Raw genomic sequence first — 24,065 nt, 5'->3', positions numbered from 1 at the left:
TTAAGGCAGGGGAGCACACTAACTCAGCCTCTTTCAATATAATGTGCTGGAACATGGGTAGCTTTTTGTTTTTCTTCCCTTGTTGCTGCCAGGAATTTCGAGTACATCTTGTCTGAAGAAAGTTCCCCTTGATTATATACAGTCCTACCAGATTGATAAAATTATGCTTTGTTAGTTTAGTGTCTAGATTACACTTACTGTTGAATATTCTTTGTTTTAACTAGCCTCATTCTTCTGTCTAATTCTAAATACACAAGTTTTTAATTTTAGTAAATGGGAAATAAAGCGTTGTCAGTGTTGTGGTTCCCGTGGAACTCATTTGGCCTGTTCATCTATGAAGTCATGGGAGCAAAACTGGGAGTGCATGGAATGCAGAAGTATCTTTGCAAAATCAGGTAAAGTTATGGATGTGACAGTGACTTAAAATGATAAATTTTAATACCATGTATTTTACAGCTACCAAATTCACTAAATTAATATAATTTAATTATACAGGGAACTATAGCAAACAGAAAAAGCGTTCTTTGGCTACCTCTGAAAAGACAGATGGGACAACTTGTTGGCTGGAAGAGCCATCTCCAAAGTGCCCTCGGCAGTCACGTGAATCTCAACGCAATTTTCTTCTCCAGTGTGTAACTTTCTGTTTTCAAGCAGAAACTGATTATAACATAAAACAGCATTTAAACATGAGGAGATGATGGTTTATTCCATAGCAGAAACTTCTTACACTAAATTGCAAATTGAATAAAATTGGAGTAAAGTTTAGTGATTGAAGTTTTCTGAGAAAGCAGTGAACTCTGTAAATTTGCTATAGTTATTCGCATTAGGTGGCCTGTAAACCAGTTTTTAGTTTGATAAAATTAGATCCTTGTAAAAGGAGTCTTAACAATTTAGAGGTAACTTCCAGTGTACAAATGGCAAAACTTAAAGCTAAGGTTGCTTATCAGTATTTTTTCCATGTTAATAGTGTGCTAGTAATCTAGCATATAGAGATGTTTTTATATAAATAGTGTTTTCCTCTGCTGTAATAAAAACTTTTCAAGTCTGTAGAAACTAATATTTTTAGTTTTTACTTATTGTATCAGTCAGGACTTCCATCTCATGTATAGGGACATGCAACTAAAAACGGATTCTAAAACCACCACATAATAAAATATTGAATTATTATTTTTAAAATTGTAGTTCAGGAACTGATGGACTTCATGTAAATGAACATACAAATGAGATTCAGTACTGAAATAGGGGGAAATTATATTGCTACCTTCAAATAGGAAGTGTTTATGCGTTCTTTAATTGTATCTCTTCTTAAAATACTGTTTTGACTTATAGATCACCAAAGATAATGTGCCAGAACAATTTGTCACCCTGCTCACACCTAGAACTTCCAGCGTCCAACAGAGTGACGATGTCCTTATCTCCACTGATGTCAAACAGGAACTGGTCCCTGAGGAAAAAGTATTTTCTTCTATTTTTCTTACATTGAAGAGTAATCTAGCACATGGCTTTATACCATATTTCCTACAGAACACGGCGGGAGGGGCTGTGTGTGTGTGTGTGTATATATATATATATAGTGGCTGTATATATTTGTGTGGGTGTGTATATAGTCACTGGAAAAATGGAGTGAGTATGCTGAAGAGCTGAAGTCATAACTTGATAAAGGGTTCTGCTGTTTCTAGATGTTAGAGGGGGGTGAGGAGAAACGAATACCTATTGAGAATTTTTAAGTTAGGTAGTGAGGGGATCAAAACCCAGAAATGCATATTTGTCCATACTGAAGCATGGCTAGCCATTCCTTATTTAGAAAAGGGGGAATAAAAAGAATCCCAATTACTTTCTTGTTAGACTTTTCCTGAATTTTCAATGTTTTTGCATTTGTATCATAGGAATAGTTTGTGATTATGCTAAAATCAGTGGTAAAATAATGTGATTTAATATAGAATATTCAGTTTAAGGATATGAAATTGTCTTGTGAGTACTTAATTTATGAATTCTACCCATAACGTGCTAAAAATTCTGATAAGGGAATTGGCTACTTCTAGTAAGTATGGTATTTGAAATAGTTTTGGTTGCACGTTAGAAAACAAAGAAGGGGTCTTATTTAGTCTGGCGTTTTATTTTTTTAAACAAGAACTGCAACATTTCTCCCTACTCAAATGTATTTTTTATTATAGTGGCAAAGATAAAATATTAGTGAATAGTTGACGGTGTATTCTAATTTGGTTGCAAAACATCTCTTTAACACAAACATGGTAAGCGCTTCAATTTCTCACTTGTTTTACATTGTTCAAATGTAGAATGATGGTGTGAGAATTGTTTGGCATGATGTTGGTGTAATTGAATTAAGAAAATAACTGTTCATTTTATGCCAAGGTAATTATTTCTACCTCCTTTTTTCTAGTTCTTAGAGATACTTTAAAATTTGCTACTACGGAGTTAAAATTTGAAGAATCTACACCAAATATTTTACTGATACATAATTTAGGCAATACCTAAATGTACCAAAGTGTTCAAAGGGGTTTTTTTCTTAAAAGATTTTAGGATGTTTCCTGTATAACTGTTGCTAATTATGAATCACAGATTTCATCTAAAAATACATGCAATTTTCTTGTAGGCATTTAAGAAAACAAAGAAGGGAAGTTTCTAATATACTGAAGGAGTTAAAGCTACAAGTTAATACAAAAACTACAAGGCTTAACATCAATGCAGAAAATATCTGGAATAGTGCTTTAAAAGGATTTAGACAGCGCAACTTCAGTGCTACAAACACCATTGAAATAAAGTTCACAAACTGCAAAAACAGATCAAAGGCAGATACTTCTCCTGCATCAAAACACTGTTTCTTCCAATTATTAATGCTTCACCTTCAGAATTCATCATTGTTTGAGGGCTCTTCTGCAAAGAACTTGTCCCTTGATTTTCAAGGTAATTAAATGCTTTGTTCAAAAATACATTAAGAACTATGTAACTTGAAAGGTTTTTAAATCTTCAGCCAGTATGATTGTCAGTTCACAATTGTAGTCCTCATAGATAGAAATTGTTTTTTGAATGTTTTTCCTTTTCAATTCTAAAGGGGTGTAGGGTGTGGATTTATAATAACAAAAAAATTTGGTTTAGTTGGAAAAGTTGATGACAACCAAGGAAAAAATACAGCACATAATTAGACTTGGAACTTTTTATTTAATGTATTTGTTCTCTACAAGTGAATTTCTGTCTTCCTGACTCACTTTCTGTTACTTATTTTCCTTTCCTCAAATTTCTAGAACATTATCTCTGATAGCATACTCCCTAAAGACCCAAAGTTAGCTTCTTTGAGTTCTTATGCTTCAGAATTAAATGTGCATTGGGTACAAAGTAGAATAGGAAGTTACATCGCCTCCCAAACCTTGACAGTGGCTGAAGAGATGGAGTAAAAGAATATGGTACTCCTATGTAAAAAATACCGGTCTTATTGTTTCAACCAGCAGGAGATGGCAAACCTCACTTGTTGCATCTCCTAAAGTAAGAAGGAATGTATTATGAGATTTTTCTATAAAAATAGTGAGGATCACAAATGATTGTTATGCATATATAATGAATATAATTTTTTTTCATTTTCAGCTGTAAAAGAGAATCTTTATTTTGAAGCTGGTAAAATGATTGCAGTTTCTCTGGTTCACGGTGGTCCATCTCCTGGTTTCTTTTCCAAAACACTGTTCAATTGTCTTGTCTATGGTCCAGAGAATGTGAAGCCAGCTTTGGAAGATGTTGCTGATGTCAATGTAGCACAAACAATAAAAATGGTAAATAAAACTAAACTTATTGGCAAATTTTTGTTCAAGACTATATTTGGAGTTAAAGAAGGGCCTATTGAATATAACTTTAGTTCAAATTAAAAAGCTTATTTTATATATATATATACACACAATATACATACAAACAAATTCCTAACTTTTATCTTCTGATACAGATAAAATATGCAGATAGTCTGTCCAGCCTACAGTCTACAATACATGACTGTTATGAATTCCTTGCTGCTGCTGGATGTTTAAGACCTATAACAGCTTTGTGTGATAAGAATATGCTGGTGAATGACATATTGATCCATCATGTAATCAAGAGAATTACTTCACCCTTAGAAAGGTTTGTTTTATTTGAATTTTCAAACTACTTGGAATTTTTTTTCCTTACTGAAATACTAAATAACATGTTGCTAAAACTAACTTTCACAATGTTCTTACTTATTCTCTATTTGAACCAATGAAATGTGCTGTAATTTTCGGTGGATTAAGTAGCAACTGTTAGCTAGTTAGTTAAACTGAAAGACTGAATTTATTTCTCTACATATCCACTCCATTCCACTTCTCCTTAGTCATATCCCTTTTTTAGCCTTATGAAGAGGGCAGATTCACAGTTGTAAACTATAGCATGACAAAGACCTTTGCACTACAAAATTTCTCTAGCTTATGTTCATTTTTAATTCAGAATTGTTTGAATTTAGAATCTTTTAAATTTTAGGAGTGTTAAACATATGTGTAGAATTTAAATGATTTTTCCAAAGTTCTAATTAGGGAGTCTGTGTGTGCCATTAGGAGGACAATAATGTGCCTAAGTGTAAGCTGGCCTACTTAGAATGTAAGCATTGTATTGGTGTTTCCATGAGTTAGTGATGACTTCAAATAGCTGGGAAAGTTGCAGCCATTGACTTTTTTGATTGGTCTCTGACCTTACTTCCAATTTGCATTCTTTATCTGCTCAGTAAAAAGGCATTGGATGTTAATTTTTCCAACAAGTATAGCTGGATTTATACTTAACACATTTATGGTGTTATCCTGGAGATTCAGTTGATTCAAATTTCTCAAAGAGCTATGAAAACTAATTTTGAATGTGACAATTTTTTTAACAAAGTTGAGAGTAATTAAGTGTTTCAGTCAAGGCCCTCTGTGGCATATTTGATCAATCTATATCATATTTTCAAACTAGTCAGTTAAAAAGTGAAAGCTACTAAGTAGCCGGTTTGGTTATGGGAAAATATGGGTTTGTACATTTTTGGAGATGGGCTTAAAATGAGAAAAATGTGAGTAAAGCAAGATTTTGCTTGTCAATATCAAGGACTGAGAGTAAGTGAAGAATTAGTTACTTTAGCTGTTAATGTTCTACACCACTGACTGAGCACTTTCAACATGTTTGTTCTGAATTTTACTGATTGAGCTTATCGATATCTAAGTAGTAAGTAAACAACTTAAGTAAAATTTTAATTCTGATTTAACATAGTGGTTAAATTGTAAAGCCAGTTGCTTGAAATGTTCTTACCCAGTACACAGTAACTAGTGAAATTTTTTCAACCTGCAGAGCTGTTTAAAAAAAAAAAAAAAAAAAAATTAGTTAAATCACAGAATCAAATTGGTGTGTAGGTTGGAAGGGACTTCTGGAAGTCATCTTGTCTACCACCCCATACTCAAGCCAGGTCTCCTAGAACCAGTTGCCCAGGACCATGTCCAGACAGCTTTTGAATATCTCCATGGATGGGAGACTCTGCATCCTCTGTGGGCAACCTACACCAGTGCTCGGTCACCCTTGCAGTAAAAAAAGTGTTTCCTGATGTTCAGACAGAACTTCCTGTGTTTTAGTTTGTGCCCACTGCCTCCGGTCCTGTCACTGGGCACTGCTGAAAAGACCCTAGCTCTGACTTCTTTGCACGCTCCCTTCAGATACTTCTACAGATAGAGATTCTACCTGAGTCTTCTCTTCTCCAGACTGAACAGTCCCAGCCCTCTCAGCCTTACTTCGTAGGGTTATGCTCCAGTTCCTTAATCATCCTAATGGCCCTCTGCTGGATTCTCTCCAATGTGTCCATATCTCTCTTGTACTGGGGAGCCCAGAACTGGACACAGCACTCCAAGTGTGGCTTTAAGAGTGCTGAGCGGAGGGGAAGGATCATCTCCCTTGGCCTGCTGGCACCATGATTCCTAAGGCAGCCTAGGATACTGTTATCTGCATTTGCCCCAGGGAGAAATAGCATGTAAACACATGCAGACTGCAGAAGCCAAGTGAAGACTATCTCTTAAAACACCTCATTTTGCCTAGGGACAAGGAATTTAAACTGTGCTTTCTAAAGAGATATTTGTAAGAAAGAAATTCAGTATGTTCTTACATAAAAATAAGTAAACTATGCAAAGTAAACAGTCAAGTACCAGGAAATAAAGTTAATTTCTGCATGTCACTGGTATTTCTTTCATCTGCCCCAAAAGCTCCACAGAACCATGTAGATTGTTAAAATGAGAATTAAACACATTTTCCAAGGTTAAAACAAAATGGGACTACTATATACACCTTATTGACAAGACTTGGAGGCCGCAGGTGGGGAAACTTTATTATGTCCAGACTTACAGCTTTATAAAATATAGAGTACAATTAGTTACTGGCTTTCTGATTGCATGCTTGCTCTTTTTTTTTTTTTTCCCACCTGCTAGTTTTAGGCAAGGTTTGAAAACTCTTGGTGTGCTAGAGAAAATGCAAATGCATCCGGATGCGTTCTCTAGTATATTGTGCCACAAACCTGAAAGACTTTCAGCAGAAACTATTTGTGATCTCTTTGCAATCCATTCCTCATCAGATGTAAATAAAGTTGAAGGTGCTGATTTTTGGATGAGTTATTTACAAGATGTGGAAAGTAAGTAACTTTTTTTTTTTTTCTTTCCCCCCCTTCCCTGTTCAGGGTATTTAGTCACTGGTATGCAGCGTTTGGTTTTTAGAGTTCAGTGGGGTAAAATAAATGAAGGTTTTGAGGTCACTGTCACTTCCTAATTGTTCCTTCTCCCCCCTCTTCCTTACTAATTATAACTTCTGAAACTGTTGCCCAATCAGGATCAAACTTAAGAAGGGTAAATATCTGAAAGATTGGTACTAGAACTGCTGTGAGTTTTAAAAAACAAAAACAACCCAACAAAAAAACAACCTGAGTGGTACAGAAAAATCCTTTAAACCTCTCTTGTCAGTTTTGCTGTGAACTTACTCCTCTTAGTGTGTGTCTCAAAAAAAATAGGAAAAAGTGGTCTTTTCTTGCGGAATAGTTGTTGGTTTTGTTTTTGTTTGGTTTTTTTTTTTTTTAAATTAAGCTTTTTCAGAACTAACCCAAGTGGGATTTACTTGCTAAAACTTTTCTTATTTGGCCATATAACTGCATATTCATTCATATTGATCTGGGGTTTCCTGATTTCAGGGGTTTCTTCCTCTAACACTTAACATGCAGGGTAATGGTTTATGGGTAATAAGCAATAAACAATACAATCTAATCCTATTTTTTAGGTGGCGAGTCTGTAGTGACATTGGAGGATATTCTGTTCTTTGTAACAGGCTCTTTTTCTATACCGCCTGTTGGTTTTGATCCTGAACCTACTATTAAATTTTTGCATATAATGCATCCTGTTAGAAACAGACTCCTTCATTGCTTAGAGCTCCCTATAACAAAGACATACGAGCAGTTTAAAAATAAAATGGAGTTCACGATCAGAAACACACTAAGAGTCGAAAGAGAATAATACTTTTGCTACTAAACTGGATGTTGGAAACTTCAATTTTCTGCAGGAACGTCTGCTTGCAAATTGCTACTGTATTTTTGGACAGCATGCTCTCGGCCTTTTCCCACTTTTCCCCCAAAGATATGCTAATAGTAGTAATCTTGTAAGATGGAAGACAATTTTCAAATGAAAATACACTTTATCTCTTGAATCATCTTCCTGTTTGAATTTGGCTTTAAGAGTCAGCAATCTCTTGCAGAAGTACTTTTAAATGTCTACTTTTGCTGTAGACATGTATGAAATGTTACCAAACTGTAACATTCTAGCTATTTCCCCCAGGTAAGTATGTTGATTGTATTACATACTTCAGTAACTTACTTATCAAAGTCAAATCAGGTACATTTAGAAGATAACTGCTGTAGAGCTTTGTCTCAAGTAAAACTGTGATGCAGTTCTTCAGTTGTTCCATGTATATTTTTTCAGTAATTGTTTTTATATTGATGATTCATTTACGTTGTGATGATTCATAGGTTTTTATCAAAGTTAGAAACTTGGGAATTTTAAGGTCATTGTGGTTAGTGCATTAAAATATTAAGGTCTGGAGAAAACCTAGGCAAAATAATAAGGCACAAGAACAATATCTGGTTGAACTTGAGTGTCTGTTGTTAAACAAAATCTTTGACATTTGCACACGTTTCTGCATTCTACTGTTATACATTAGTTTTTAATTACACATATAGCCAAAATAGTAAAAACTAGAAGTAAATCTTAAATATGCAACAATAAGTGGTCTTTCAAAATGAAATGTAAGAGTTAGACTTAATGTTGTTGAGTATGAAAGTATAAGAATTTGTTGCTTGTTAGAACATGTTACTTTGTCTTCTGTGGAAGTCAGTATTTTCATAGGAATATGCACTAAAACTACTTGTTAATCTAACATCAAGCTTGTCAGCGCCTGACACTTTTCTGCCTTTTAGTCTAAACTCTTTCTGTTCAATTGTAGGTGCATTCTGAGCAACTTCAACTGCATAAAATATATTTCAATTCTGCAGTATTTGTATTAAGCCATAAAAGTAGTGAAATTCCTACACGGTAACACTTTAATATTACTAATACTAAAACTATGAAACTAAAAGGACATTTTTAAGTACAGGTTTTTTAAATGTATGCAGGTGTCTCTCTTAAAATTACTATTTCCCCCCCTGTCAGTTTGAACACCTATATTATGTCCCAAACATAGGTTGTGCTATAGTTGTATATAGATAGATAGATATGTATCTATCTATATATATCCACATTCTTCAAAATACTGCAAAGTAATCATACACTTTTTTTAATATAGCTTGGTTTTAATTGAAAATACAAGCAAGATTGCTTTACTTTTGAATGCCTTGTCAAGAAAGTATGTCCACAGTAAACTATAAATGGATAGGTGCTTCAAAAAAAAAAAAAAAAAAATTGCAAACTAATCTGGTTTCAGGTTCTTATTAACAAAATGTATTACTAAATGCTAATTACATAGCAGTGTATTGCAATTCAAGAACTGTGGAAGTGGTAGTCAAGACTCACTAAATTTGAGACCATGCTATAAAGTGTTAAAGAGGCAGGTGGGTATTTAAATTACACAGTTCAATTAACAATATGCAGGTATTTTGAAATCTCTCTTAAACTGCTACAGCTTCTCTTTCTTGATCTTGGGAGACATCGCTAATCTTTTTTTATACAGACCTATTTCCATCACTGGGTAACAAAAGTGCGCATGCCACTTAAAAAATTTTGGTTTATTTCAAAGTCTAAGTAGATTGCTACAAGGCTTAGATCAGGCATTTCTCACTACTTTCAAATAGCTAAAACAATCTAATCTCATCAAAGTCCTGTCATTAGAAATTTAAGAATATTTGAAATTAAGACAGGGCTAGTGGTGTTTTTCCGGTTCTGAGCCAAAAGCATATTAAAGTCCCCTTTAAAATTAAATGTATGAACTCTTGGAGAATGTCATTTTACTTGTTTATATACTAAGCAATTTTTCATTATCTTACGATTTTTTTCTCCAATAATATTCTATGTTCGTCTTTGCATAATTTTTGAAGGTCATACTGCCAATAACTTGTTTATATTCTTAACCTTCAGAATGGTCTGTTACCATTATAAGGAAATTGGTTTGTTGCAAATTTATTTGCATAATAAGGATTCATGTTATATGTTCATATCTTTAAAATATAGCAGTCTCCTGCAGAGAGAATATTATACTTTAAAAATGAATGGTGTACCCAGTGCAGTATTCCTTTTTCTTGCCTAGTTAGAGATAAATGTCTTCTGTAATATTATGTTATTTTTCTGTATGGGGAGTACAGAACTTACAGAAGTAGCAAGCAGAGCGTGGATAATTTTAAAGGACAGTTCTTGGACTTTTGGTACCTGCAGTGCCAAGGGAGATGGTTTAGAACTTGGAACTAAATAAACTGCATTTTAAAACCTTCAGTGGAGAAAGAAATAATAAGGTAATGTGAATATAAGGCTTCAAAAAGTATCTGAGATAAAAAGCGTTCACACCTTTTATTGCTTATTAGTTTTGAATTCAGCAGTTGATACATTTTATATAAATGTAGAACTAACCTGTTTGTCAGCTTTAAGAAATCTTAAGTTACTTTAAAACTGCCATACAATGCTATATCAAAACATGGTATTTGTAAAATCCTCTAGTCTCTAATATTGCTTGAACAGATTTTTCTTACATAGAACTTGTCCCCATTTTCTAATACTGATGTGTGCACATTCAGGACAAGTTGTCTTTCCTTTCTTGTCAGTTTGATCAGCTCTATCTAGACATTCTAATATAATCTTTGATATATTCAGGTTGTATTCCTAGATGCTACTATGGAGAGGAACTTCCTCTCTCCTGCTCATTTTCAGCATTTATTTATATAGACCAATCTTAAATTTACTCTACCTGTCATTAAAATTCCATTGAATAAGCTGACTTCCAATCCATCAAAACACAGAAAGGTCTCTTCTGTCTGGAAACTGTAAGAGCAATTTCTGTAGCTATAATGACCATCAGGTTTTTAATTGCTATAGTAGGTCACTGAAGTGCAATATTATTGGGTAGTTTTCATTTTACATAAACTTTAACCTGAGGTACATCTGGAAATTAGGGACATTGCTTACTTTCAGTATTTCTGTAACACAGGGAGAATAACTGCATATGCATTAGCTGTTGTGTATTAAATATATTTTTATAGAAGTTGCATCTTTTACAAGATTTGCCAGGGCCACAAGAGAACTATTGAAGTCCTCTTTGACTGTGTTTGGCCAAAGAACTTCACCCCACAGTTTCTGCATCAAACCCTAAGCTGGAATTAGCACATCAAATAAGCTGTTTATTTTCTAGCGTGATCATTTTCTAGTAAATGATAATAGATTAGTATTAGTGGGTGTAGTATGGTGTCCTTAAAGCACATCTAATTTAGGAAAAAAAAAACCCCTCAAATATTTTAGATCTATGTTTGAAAAACCAGGGGATAAGAAAGTTCTGTGACTTGCTTTCACCCATGCAAAGGATGCTTACTAGAAAAAGCTGTTAGCATTTTTAACTGGTTTATGAGTGAAATATACTCAAAAGGAGAATAAATTAGTATCTATTATTAGTATCTAGTCAAAAGTATTTGACTTTTTTATGAAGATGTTCAGTCTTGGCATTGGAAGACTTAAGGATTTTGAGAGGTATATTTAAAATGTAGAGTATCAGTCATTAATTCACACTCACATTCTGTATGTGTATTGAAAATAACATCAAAAGATTCTCATTCAAATAGAAGGAAATGCAGTTCTGGAGGCTACAAAATACGCTTTTAAAGTTTATCTTGATTCTGTATTACAGCGAAGCATTTTAAACCTCAAGCTTTACTCTACTTAAGGGAATTGCTAGTTGGATAAAAGAAAAATTAAAATGCAAAAACTTCTGAAATGTCAAATCATATGTATACAGAAAATCGTTGTCAAAATATTAATGTTTGTAAAAAAAAACAATGCAACTGATTTTGTATTGCGTAAACAATGTTCTTTTTAAACTTATGGTAATTAGAATATTATGCAAGAAAGTATAATTTTGTGAATAATTTTAGCTCTAACTTGAACTGCAGGATCAGTGTCTGAAATGTTGCATCTTCAAGCAACATTATACTTGACAGGTGTAGCATCAGTGTTGAAATAATAGGTAATTGTGGGAAATAACTGTCGTGTATGTTCAAAGTGCAATAAAGGGTTAAATTTCTGTTGGAATAAATATGTAAACTCAGTCTTTTTATTTTGGTGGTTTAATGGAGTGTAGCTGTAGAAGCGTTATCGCTATTTTCTGCAGCTTCATTTGTGTACCTATGTACAGCTTTATATAGGTCTGTAGCATGTTTACCCAGATGGATACCTTTGTAACTGAGTTAGGGTGAGTGGGGCTCTTGCCGCTGTAGGATTTGTGTAAGGGCACGGAGAACCGAGAGGGAAGGCGGCGGGTTGGTGTGTGCTACCTGAGGCAGAGACAGGCAAACTGTAACCATTTTCCTTTTCAATGGCTCACTAAAACTTGATGACTTTAGTTGTAGCTAGCTGCCTGTTTTTGAAACATCAGTCCTTTTCATGTAGTTAACCTGCTCTGGTTGCATTTAAGCTATTTTCCAGGGAGAGTTTCAGTTAGCTCTTCTTGCACATTCAGTCTATGAGTAGAGCGAAAACGGTTAATGCGACTTTTTGCTCGGAAAAAAAAAGGTGGGAAAGAGCACCGGCCTGTTGTCCGAAAGACCTCAGCCTGTTCTTTTGTTCGCAGCTGAGGAAAAGCACAGGCCCGAATCTTAAATCCTGAGATGCCCTTTCTTAATTACAGGTCCCTCACGAACGGGGGCTGGTTCTGGGGCTCCCGGGGGCCGCCTCCAGGCGGGAGGCACCACCTTCCCCCGCGCTGCGGCCCGCCGGGGCGGGGAGAGCGTACAGCTGCGCCGCGGCTGCCGCCGGGGGCGGGGGTCGGGGGTGGGGGACGGGGACCGCCCGGCCCGGCCCGGCCCGGCCCGGCCCGACCAGCCGGCGGGGGCACGGCACCTGCCGGCGCCCGGGCTGCGGCGGAGGAGGGGCGGTGGGAGCCCTGCGAGCCGCCACGTCGTCCGGCGGCTGCGTACGCGGCGGTGGGCGGGGCGCCGCGGCGCGGCCGGGCTGGCGGGTCGGGAAGATGGCGGCCGGTATCCGGGAGAAGCAGACAGGTAAGCGGCTTCCCGCGGTCTCCGTCGCGCGGCGGCGCAGCTGCCTTCCCCGGGGCTCCGGGGAGGGAGGGACCGAGGTCAGCCTCGCGCCGCGGCCGGGGGCTCCTGCCTGCCGTCCCCCCCCCCCCCGCCCTTTCCCCCGGCGGGGCCCCGGGGCGGGACGTGGGCGTCTGCGAGCCCCTTCGCCTCCCCCGGGGGATTCGCGCCCTCTCACCCGGCTTGGGTCTGCCGACAACGGGACGGCGGCTATCCTCCTCCTCCTTCTCCTCCTCCTCAGCTGCCTCTGCAGCGGCGGGCCCGGGGCTCCGGGGGCCTCTGGCCGCTGCTCTTGCCGAGGGGGCCCGGCCCCTCTGTGGGGCACAGGGCCGGGCGTGCGCTCTGCCCGGGCGGCGGCGGGCCCGGGCCCCCAGGGAGGGGCTTGCCTGGGCCCGGGGCTTGAGCGGTGCCCTTCTCCCGTGGCCGTGGGGAGCGGGTTGTGCTCTCCCTCCGTTTCACCTTCCTTTCTACCCGTGGAAAGGATCAATGGGAAGTATCGTTTAATGCTGTGAAAATGAAGCTGCTGTTGTGGTGCTCCTGTTAAGACAATATAGGGGTCTCAGAGCGCATACTGACCCTCAAGAAATTGAGAATGCGAGATTAACAACTACAAGTAATTACGTAGGAGGTTTTCTGTGGGTAGAGGGTTAGTTATTCAGTCCCTCCTTTCTTCTCTGGCTTGATGTTGCTTTGTGGAGCATTGAACCACCCATTTGAACGCACTCCTAAAGCGTAGAACGTGTCAACTCCATAGTCCTCTACTTCCCTTGCTTGCCGAAGTTTTTATCGAGTAGTTTTGAGCTGTAATCTTGTAACCTTCTCCTTGACAACTGCAGCATCTTTCTGGTGGTATAGGGGATTCTGGGTGCATTTATTTAACATGAAATGTCTAAAATCATCTGCTGAAAAATCTCAGTCTGAGTCTCTGTGTGGGCCTTAAATATTTACTAGTATTCTCCATCTTCTTTTTGTGCCAGAAGTCTACTTTCCGTAGTCTCGTTCCTGTGGCTGTCTACCATTAATAGAGTTGTTTGATGTTCCTTTGCAATCCTTTACTTTTTTTCTCTTTGCTACCTTTCTGATAGAGCCCGCTGTCTTTGAGCCCCTATTCCATACAGCTTTATTCTTTCCTATTGTGCTTCATCTTGTTACTTGATTATTTCAGTCAACCTTTAGCACTGAACCCACGTTGTCTTCCACTGGGGAGGTCATTTGCAAGGAGGTAGATTGAATAATTGAAAGATACTTCAGAAAAAGGAAAAGATTTATTATCATTTTGTATTTGTATTGCCATGTATGTGCACCATCTGTTGTGACCTTTATCCTGGTTCATAACCAGTCAAAGCATATTGTTGTGCAAGCACAGTAAAAACCTGATCCTTGCCCCAGAGAGTATTCAGCCTAAAAGAAAAATGGTGATATAAATACCAGAAAGAAACCCAGAGACATGCTGAATGTTTGTCATGATTGTCATAGCACATGACTAGTCTGATTGCTGTCTTCCTTTACTAGAGAGCTTATGCCGAGTTTTAATTTAAATGGTGAACTCTACAAAGCAGCTGCTTCAGATCCAATAGCACCAAAATACATAACCGTGCAGCTTTATACAAAATTGTTCATATGGCTGAAATGTATGGAAGGTGTCACTGGCAGTGAGGGAGTGAAGGCTCCAGGAGCAGTCTGTAATCAGCTTTCAGGATTGCTCTGTGGTGTTTAAAAAAAAAAAAAAAAAAGAGGAAAAAAGTGTTAAGCAAGTGGAAGGCTGGATTCCAAGGAGACCCAGCACTCACTGCTGGCTTTCTTCCTCCCATGGTCAAGTTTCACTTCTGGTAATGTGATTTGAAAAGGCAGTACACAAGAGGAGGAAGCAGGGACAGACTGTGAAGGAGGACTGTAGAAACATTGCCTGGGCATGGATGGATGGTGTTAGGAAAGCCAAAGTTCAACTGGAGTTGAGACTTGCAGTGGGTGTCAAAAGCAATGAGAAGAGCTTCTGCTGCGACGTTAGTAGTGAAAATATGAATAAGGAAAAATGTTGGATCACTGCTAAATGGAGCCGGTCATTTAGTGGTGATGGATACAGATAAGGCTGAGGTACCCAATGCCTTCTTTGCCTCAGTCTTCACCAACAAATTCTCGCAGGCCTTTGTGTCACTTTGGAGTCAATCATGGAGTGAATCTTCTTGGAAAATATTTTCCATCATTACGTGAAGGAGAAGGCAAGCATGAATTTATGTATGGTAAATCACGCCTGACCAGCCTGATTGCCTTCAGTGATAAAATGACTGGATTTGTAGGCAACAGGGGAGCAGAATATGTCATTTACTTTGACTTTAGCAAGGCTTTTGGCATTGTATTCTTGTATCCAAGTGAGGATGGTATGGGCTGGAGGGATGGACAACTAGATAAGTAAAAAAATGGTTGGATGGTCAGGCTCAGAGGGTTGCAGTTAATCAGACACACTATACCTGGAGGCTGGTAACAACTGGAGCACCACATGGGTCTATCCTGTCACCTGTCCTGTTTAAAATCTCTATCAGTGACATTGAGGAAGCATCAAAGTGCACTATCATTAGGTGTGCAGGTGACAGCAAACTAGGGGAATCGGTTAATGTACTTGAGAGCAGAGCTGCCACTCAGAGGGACTTAGATGGGCAAGAGGAATGGGCCAAGAGGGATCTTTTGAAATTCAGCAATGGCAAACATAAATTCCTGCACCTGGAAAGGAAGAACCCCTTGCAATGTACAGGCGACAGTGCAGGGGACTGGCAGACTGAAGAGCAGCTCTGCCGAAAAGGCCCGCGAGGGCTCTCAGTGGACAGCAAGCTGAACGTGAGCCCACAGTGTGCCCCCGCATAGCAGCATCCTGGGCCATGTTCACAGGAGCACAGCCAGTAGATCAAGGGGAGTGATTATCCCCCCCGCTCAGCCTCAGGAGACCACATCTAGATACCATGTCCAGTTTGTGGCTACTAGTACAGGAAATGTGTTCATGTTGGAGGGAGTTCAGCAAAGGACTACCAGCATGGTCAGGGGCTGAAGCACTATGAGGTGAGGCTGCAGGACTAGGGCTTGTTTTGCTCGGAGAAAAGGAGGCTTCAAGGGGGACCTAACAGCAGCTCCCCAGTAGCTATGGAGGGGGCATTGAGAAGATGGAGCCAGGCTCCTTGTGGTGGTGTGTGGCAGGAGGGTGAGGGAGAACAGACATAAGTTGAAACAAGGTGTTCAAACTGGATATAAGGAAAAACTTTTTCACCTCAAGGATGGTCAGTGCCACATGTTGCAGTGTGGTTGTGGCATCTCCATCCCTGGAGACCTGACTGGATAAAGCCCTGAGCAGCCTGGCCTGGACTCACGGCTGACCCTGCTTGAGCAGGAGGTTGGACTAGAGATCTCCCGAGGTCCTTTCCAGCCTGAGCTGTCCTATGATACTGTAAACCCCAGGGAACAGCACCGAGTATGCTCACAAGCTTCATTCAGCTGAATAGCCGGAAATTAACCATTTCTGCTGCTTTCCGTTTATGAGCAAAGTGGTATACATTGCCTTGATTTCTGGAAGTTTTTCCTCTTTGCAAAGCTTTGTGATGATTTTGTTTATGAGTTTGAAGAGAATAGCCGCTAACTTCTATTGATGCAAATAGGCTTTTGCTGCTAGTCAAAGATGAGAGAACAGCACATAGTGTATTGTTTAATCAGATAAATGAGGAAGGATTCCTTACTTAATAGATTTATAAGTTAGAGGTGGGTGAAGGAATCTGCTTTCCTTTCTGTGTTGAATGTGAAGTTAAATGAAAGCTCATTCCTGTTTCAGAGAGTTTTTCTGCTGCAAATTATGGGTGGTTTTTGTACCCCTTAAAGCAGCAATTTCTTCCTGTGAGTTCTAAAAACGTTTCAAAATGTGTATCACTTTTAGTCAGGTGAAAAGGTATTTTTTGCTTGTGTGTATGCTGTTGTTCCTGTGGGGTTGGAAAAGCAGATTAGGGGAATAAAACAAACTAGTTCCTGCTGTACAGAATGCCCCTTCCGGAACATACTGGAATTATTTTTAAGGCAAACTGCAATAGAATAGTCCGTATAACTAAGGAGACAGATTCTTTCTTCATGTTTTAGGACTTGCTTCTTTCCCTTTTGCAGTGTCTTCCAGAGCCCATAAATTCTAGCTGAAGTGTGCCACTTGTCAGTCAAAGCTGCATAAAAATAATGAAAATGTGACTTGTTGCATTTATATTTTATGATGGTTTTCCTCTCAAATGAAATGTATAATAAAACCCTGGTAATGTGTTTAATCTCTATTGTTGAAGTGTAAAGAGAGCAAAGCATTATTCTGCTTTATTTTCCAGTGGCTTTGAAACGTATGCTGAACTTCAATGTTCCTCCTGTTAAAAACAGCACAGGAGAACCAGTATGGAAGGTAAGAACTATTTGAACATGAATAGGAGAATTTCAGAGTGTTCAGAAAAGTTCAGATTTCCAAATGGTAACTAACTCGAGTATCTTCTCAACTTGTGCAAAATAATTTTTCCTGTGTGGTGTGAATATACAGAATTGAATATCAGAATTGCTGAGAAAAATACGTATCTTAGATATTGGCTCCTTGAAGACCCAATGACTGATTCTTTAAGCAATATTTTAATGAGCAACTGGGGAGGACATTTTTTAAATATACTTAGGTCTCATTGATACCTGTTGGCAGAAACTTACATGATACCTTACAGGTGAACTCACAAAGTCAGAAAGAAGTCCATAGAAAGGGAAGAGCTATTGATAGCCTTAAATTTAGGACAACTGAGCTCAAGGCTACCTTTATTAGCTTTAAAAAGTAAGTAATTTGTGAGAAGTTTTTGCTACTACAAAGCATATATTCTGTCTCTTCATCTATTCAGTTGTCTTTTTTTTTTGCCATTTCCTTTTTTATCCTCTTTGCTTCTCCTTTTATTTCCTCCCAAATGCACTCAGAGAAATTCTGCACTTACCATAACAAATTTCTGACAGCAGATTCCTGTTTGACTGACACTTTTCAAGAGATGGAAGTGATGAATTTATTTCCCTTTATCACTGAGTTTCTTTTCTTTTTTTTTTTATTTAAATTAGTAAGCACAAACAGAAGTCCATGACAAATTAATGATGAATTATAAATTGGTAAATGTTTAGCACTTTTCAGGTTAGGACAGTAGTTCCTTAAACCTGAATTCCTGTATACACTGTATCCTGTATTCTACTGTGTCCACTTTTTATACCACTTTGTAAAAAGATATGTATCTATTTCAGGTTCTCATTTATGACAGATTTGGACAAGACATAATCTCACCTTTGCTGTCAGTGAAAGAGCTGAGAGATATGGGGATCACTTTGCATCTGTAAGTAAAAAAAAAAGCAGTTTGGTTGGGTTTTTTTTTTTTTTTTCCTAAAAAGAAATTTATTTAATATTCCCCCAAAATCACAAACAAAACATTGAAAATCATTTGATGAATAACTACTAAAATAAAGATTATACCCTGACTTGTTTCTAAAATCAGGTGGTATTACTCAGAATCGGGGAGTGGAGAGGTCATTCCAAACACTGTTCAGTAGGATTTCTTACTAAGTAGAGGAGGCCCCTGCTCAAAAATAAGAATTATCCAATAGGTGTTTTGGGGACAATCTGTCTGTACAATTCCCTTTGTATTCATATATCTTAAAATTATTTTGGCACAAGCTGTTTCATGGGACTGTGCATATTGTCTGCTTGTCTCTTTTGCACATAGATTTTAATTGTCTTTTGTCAAAGATACTATTTTAAGAGATTTCCATTTCTCTTTCTCCAGATTACTTTTATTTAGTTCAGTGTCGTTCCTTAGCTGTGGTAATAGTCATGGAGGATCTTTGAAGATACTTTTTTTTTTTTTTTTTTCCCCAAAAGTTTGTTAACTTTTACTAAGCGAAGGCTAGAAATGGAAACACAGTTTAACATGTTGACGTATCAGCAGAAATGTGAGAGAAACGTGTAAGCACCTTGCCTGTCTTTATTTTAATGAGCAGGAAAGGCAAGTTTAATAGTATGAGATAGGCAGGGTTTTTTGTTATCATGTCAACAATTAATAATTGGTATATGAACTTCATGGATGCAGTATTTTACCTTCCTCTGAATGGATTAATCTATTTTTGAAGATTTGCAAAGCCTTTTCTCAAGCTTTGAATAAACTTCTGAGACCTGTATTAATATATTCAGCCACAAATTCTACAAATACGATTTTGCTATTTTTTCATGTTTTTTTCTTGCTAAAATCTAGCTAAATATAGGGAGAAATTGTAGGAAATTGAATGTGTCTGTATAAATAAATAATTTCTTTAATTTTTATAATTTTACATAAATCAGAGGAGGAACACATTACAGATCTATTTTTGATTCCTTTCAGGCTTTTGCATTCAGATCGGGATGCTATTCCAGATGTTCCAGCTGTTTACTTTGTAATGCCAACAGAAGAAAATATTGACAGAATGTGCCAGGTAACTTGCATGCTTAATGTTTCAAATGAGTGGACACAACAGAGGTAGTGTGTGTGAAGCACCAGAGTGTGACCATTCTGTATCTAGTTCTTGTGCATGTCTGAATACCTTTGCTTGCATTTTTTCTGTATTAGCACATATTTGTCATAAAAACATTACCCAACATTTTTACACACAAAACTTCAGTTTCCCAGGAAGTCGAAGGGTAAATATGTCTTCCGTGTTTCGGAGAGAGAATTCGGGGAGTGAAAAGACAAGAGGCAGTGTGCACAAATGGAAATATAGCCAATTCCATTTAAACATAAGAAAAAGCTATTTTAATGAGGGTGGCTGAATGCTGGAACAGATTACCTGGAGAGTTTGTGGAGTCTCCATCCTTGGAGATGTTAAAAACTCGGCTGGACGCAATCTTGAGCCATCTGTTCTCTTTGACTCTGCTTTGAGTGGGGAGGGGGTTGGACTAGGCTAACCTCAGTTTTTCACATTCTCTGGCAGGAATTGGTGGAAGGTTGACATCAGAGCAAAGAGTACTTTTGGTCAGTGGTAAGGTGTGGAGTAGTAGTTGCTATCTGGTAGCTTAAATTTCATTTCCTGGTTTTGGCAGTTCTGTGTTAGGTTAATTATATCTAGTAATGTAGTCAAAACACTGCGTACAGGGCTGTATGAACAGACAGCTAAGCACTTTCAAAAGTTTAGTTTGTGATGTTCCAATTATCTACAGTCATAGTAGAAGTAAGAATGTTTTTTAATTAGTCAGAAATATATTAGTACATATTCAGGAAAAATGTTGTGATTTTCCTACCTTTTAGGATCTTCGAAACCAGCTTTATGAATCTTATTATTTAAACTTTATTTCTGCCATTTCGAGAAGTAAACTGGAAGATATTGCAAATGCTGCCATAGGTGCTAATGCAGTAACTCAAGTGGCTAAGGTAAGAAAATCCCCCAGTCTCTAATGTTAGAGATACTACTGTTACAGTTGTGTTATTGCATTCTTACGTGGCCACTTCAGTGCCATACACAGCTTTTCTGACTGAATCATTTAGCTAGATTCAATCTGAGGCATAGATTTACTGGGGGGGGGTTGGGGAGGGGGCGGGAGAAGGAAATTTACAGTCATCTCAGTAATGCAGCTTAATACTATACTTCAGCTTAGTCAAAAGTCCAAGCGCTGCAAGACCTTTGTGCTAAATGGTAAGAGGGGAAATACAGTGGTTTCAGAGTATTCCTGATCTCATAAGCTCAAGAAGTGCATCCAGTGCCTATATAATGGTGTGGGGATTTTAGCTCCTAAATACACAAAAAGTGCTGTATGAGTGCAGTTCTCATTTTAACTAGGAAGTGTACTGTAGAGGTGGATGTTTCTTACACGCACACTGTTATTCAGTACACTCCTATACCTTTATGATTTAAAGGCAGGTATCAGGTATGTACCCTCTTATTTTTGTTGAATGCATGTACCAAAACCTGCAAATTTTTAACTAATTATTTTCATATATATGTAAATACATTCACTTTTTCTCACTCCTGTTAGGGAGTACTACTGGTATGAGAGAAAGAAGCTGTTGTGAAATGAAATGAAAACTACTAGTATTGTTTAAGCCTTCGGTCTTCAGCAGGAGTAAATTGGTGTAGCACTGTGAACTAACTTTCTTAAATCTATTTTTCTGTTGTGATGTCCCATTAACAGTTTCTGCTATAGAGAGGTTTATTTTTTTCCCCTGAATGTACAGGTATGTTACAGAAAAATTGGAATTCATGAGCTATAATCTCTCTTTGTGTAAAAAGTGCCCTCTTTCCTCTCTCCTGCCTGAGTGCTCAACACTGTTCATGTTGTAGTCCTTCATATTAATAAAAAATAAACCTGTAGTATTATAATGTCCTCCATATGTGTTTTTTTCATTGACGGCTGGCTACTAAAAATTTGTCCACAGAATACTTCCAAGTTGGACTGTTTTCTTTTAGCACTTTACAGGTGCTCTAATTTTTTGTGTTATCACTCAATCCTTACACAGGCTTTTTAATTCATACATTATATCTTGCATTTCTTTCTTTTAATAGGTAGTTCTGTAAAAGGTTCAAAAAGAAGTAGCAATAAATCACAGAAGTTTTTTTATGCTTCATTCTGCACTGCTCTGACCATTATTCCTTGATTTCTAGGTGTTCGATCAATATCTTAATTTTATTACTTTAGAAGATGACATGTTCGTATTGTGTAACCAAAACAAAGAACTTGTTTCGTATCGTGGTAAGTAAAATTTGTATAAAAATTATACTGGAACATCTAAAGTTGAAATTTACTTTTGAAGTTTGATGATTTTATTTTGCTTTGATCTGCTTGGAATTCAGGATAATCTGTTAGATGTGTAGTTTAAATTCATGAAGGAAGCAGTTCTTAGATACTAATTTCAGCATCTTGACTACACAGATATTGTAATATTGAAAAATAATCATGTATTTTTAAATAACAAATTTAGTAAAGCAAAACTGCAGTATAGACATTTATGGGTAGTAGGGGGTTTTATACATGGAATAATACAGGAAAAATTTCATATTGTTTACACATGTAGGTGGACACTGGGTGGCTGCTGTGTTTAGGCACCACTATTTAGTCATAATCGTTTCTGCAGTTCTTAAGGAATTAAGTATTTTGTTTCTGTGTGAATGGTCAGTTGGAAAGTTACTGTAAGGAATGCAAAGCAAGAAAGATGACTTTAACTGATAGAGTTTCTTGTATCTTCTAGATAGTGAGCAGTCAGTACCTGCTTTTCTTATGCAAGACATGAAAACATGTGGGGCTGTGCAAGGGGAAATGGTTAGGATCAGGGGCTGGAGTAGCATAGGAAATAATCTGGGAAAGGGCATTCTAGAAAATAAGAAATGCTGATTGCTTCTGCAAGCATGTGAGCCAAGCATGTCAGCTTCTCTGTAAAGTCTCAGAGTTGCAAGTGAAGTCAGCCTCATGGAACTCTTTTTTCTTTTATTGGGACTTCTGTTGGACCTGTTTTGGAACCTAGCAGGAAAACCAAGTGGCTGCCTTAGGTCAATTACCTCTACAGCTATGGTGCTACAGCAGCTCAAGTCAATATATATACTAGTTGTCATAATTGTCCATGTGGTTTTCCTCCCTCCTTTGATCTGATTTCTGTGCTTCCCTGACCCATTCAATAAGCTAAATCAACAGAGAATATCACTCTACCTCTCCTACTCCTCTTACTCAAATGGCTATTACAGGGTGGGTTTTCTTGTTGCCCCGCTGTATTTTCCCTCATCTTCTCCTCCTTTTACATCAGAACCAGTAATCTTGGAGCTGCAGAGTGTTTGTTCGTTTGACTCACTGCATAGAAAATACCAGCTCATTTGTGTGATCTACAAATCCAATGCAAGGGAAGCAGCAGAAGTGTGTAAGTCAGAGGCAAGATAGCCCTGTTTTAGCAGCAGCTCCTCATTACTTTAGTGTAGTCACAGTGTCTACGTGCAGTGTCACACAGTTAATTCCCGATTTATTTGGATGCACAGAACACTAACTCGTGACCAGGTGGAGATGAGAAGTCTCCATATGCCTAACATTTAGCACTGAGATTTTTCTCCTCATTTGCCCTATTTCCAAAGTCAGTACCTTTCTTTGAAACTGGATCCATAATACTGAGTTCTGTCTCACACTGGGGATTGATTCCATTGTCAGAATGAAGGGCATTTTTGTTTCAAAAGCAGACTTTTTTTTTTTTCTAAAACTTGCTGTTAAGAGTTTTAGTAATAATTGTTTTGTGATGTGTTTGTGTTTATGTAAAGATACTTGACCGGCTCTCATAAGATTCCTGCTAGCTAGCAAGGAATTTGAATTAAAATGACTGAAAGCATTTTGCACCTGTCAGTTTCTCTGTTGTTTGTTTTCCTCTCTTGGGCCCCTGAAATTTGCCACATGACATGTGGTTTCACACTATGTTTAAACCAATCTAGAAGTGGGCTGTTTCCAAAAGCTGATCGAACGGAAATCTAATCTCCCATAGAGAGTGATTAGTTTTCCATTAGAGCACTGAGCCAATCCATCTCGCTGTGTGAGTTCTAGATCTGACGCAGGCAGGCAGTAGGAGTACAGGGGCAAAGAAGAAGTGGTCTTTTTTGCCTTTGGAGAGTAACCCTAGCAGGAAACTGCCAGTTTGTGTATAGTTTCATAATCTACATAAGTCAGTGTAAGTCTGATGGTGATGAAAGACTGCTGCTGTTCTTGCAGCAGCACTGCCATGTATGGCCACACATGTAGCTGAATGGGTGAACTAAGAACAAATATAACAAAAAAGGTTAATTTTCAGTTTCCCAATTTCCTGGCTGTATGACTGCGTTTACAGAGAGGTAATGTCAGGACAAATAAGCATGATAACATTCTTCAATTATGTAAAAGGCTTTCACAGACAGAACGGTGATAAGACATTCTCTTGGTCCATGTAGTAATGGACAAGAAGTGATGAGCTTAAATTGCAACAAAAAAGTTTCTGAACAGATATTAGAAGCACTTTCTAACATTAAAGATAGTGAAATACTAGAATAGATTACCTATAAACATTATGGCATTTTAATGACTGGGAGGCTTTGGGAATTGGTTTAGACACAGAAATAACAAGTGTTTAACTCATCTTTGGACAAGAGGACTGGCTAGATAATTCCCCAGGCTCCCTCTGGTTCTGTTTTTCTATGACTCTGTAAAAGGAAGAGTAAATGGGTAATATTGGTATAAAGTCGATCTTCCTGGGATCCTGTTTGATGGTATTTGAATGCTTCTTTACCAAATTTGGATCAA

The 24,065-nt window shown here is 37.9% G+C and overlaps 2 protein-coding genes and 1 long non-coding RNA gene across 3 annotated transcripts in view; 2 read left to right on the top strand and 1 right to left on the bottom strand.

Moving 5' to 3' along the window:
- The window catches only part of G2E3 (G2/M-phase specific E3 ubiquitin protein ligase), a 25,763-nt gene extending 13,979 nt beyond the window's left edge, over nucleotides 1–11,784 (top strand). Inside the window, exons 9-16 of the mRNA XM_041120263.1 lie at nucleotides 271–395; nucleotides 496–628; nucleotides 1,330–1,455; nucleotides 2,615–2,925; nucleotides 3,601–3,782; nucleotides 3,950–4,122; nucleotides 6,453–6,652; nucleotides 7,288–11,784. Coding sequence (XP_040976197.1) covers nucleotides 271–395; nucleotides 496–628; nucleotides 1,330–1,455; nucleotides 2,615–2,925; nucleotides 3,601–3,782; nucleotides 3,950–4,122; nucleotides 6,453–6,652; nucleotides 7,288–7,520 — 1,483 coding nt within the window. The 3' untranslated portion in view covers nucleotides 7,521–11,784. The remainder of the gene's footprint in view (nucleotides 1–270; nucleotides 396–495; nucleotides 629–1,329; nucleotides 1,456–2,614; nucleotides 2,926–3,600; nucleotides 3,783–3,949; nucleotides 4,123–6,452; nucleotides 6,653–7,287) is intronic.
- LOC115352928 lies at nucleotides 4,699–24,065 on the bottom strand. The gene is made up of 3 exons (XR_003927334.1): nucleotides 24,052–24,065; nucleotides 15,108–15,112; nucleotides 4,699–4,811 (listed from the first exon to the last, which is right to left on the bottom strand). It is a non-coding gene; the product is annotated as an uncharacterized LOC115352928 (long non-coding RNA).
- Nucleotides 12,656–24,065, top strand: part of SCFD1 (sec1 family domain containing 1) — a 52,557-nt gene continuing 41,147 nt past the window's right edge. Inside the window, exons 1-6 of the mRNA XM_030041693.2 lie at nucleotides 12,656–12,745; nucleotides 17,122–17,192; nucleotides 18,050–18,138; nucleotides 19,177–19,267; nucleotides 20,077–20,199; nucleotides 21,428–21,515. Coding sequence (XP_029897553.1) covers nucleotides 12,715–12,745; nucleotides 17,122–17,192; nucleotides 18,050–18,138; nucleotides 19,177–19,267; nucleotides 20,077–20,199; nucleotides 21,428–21,515 — 493 coding nt within the window. The 5' untranslated portion in view covers nucleotides 12,656–12,714. The remainder of the gene's footprint in view (nucleotides 12,746–17,121; nucleotides 17,193–18,049; nucleotides 18,139–19,176; nucleotides 19,268–20,076; nucleotides 20,200–21,427; nucleotides 21,516–24,065) is intronic.

The sequence above is a fragment of the Aquila chrysaetos genome, chromosome 2 (assembly GCF_900496995.4).
Source record: "Aquila chrysaetos chrysaetos chromosome 2, bAquChr1.4, whole genome shotgun sequence".
Classification (NCBI taxonomy): Eukaryota; Metazoa; Chordata; class Aves; order Accipitriformes; family Accipitridae; genus Aquila; species Aquila chrysaetos.
Note: the sequence above shows the minus strand (reverse complement) of the source record. Positions and strands in the feature narration are given on the sequence as shown.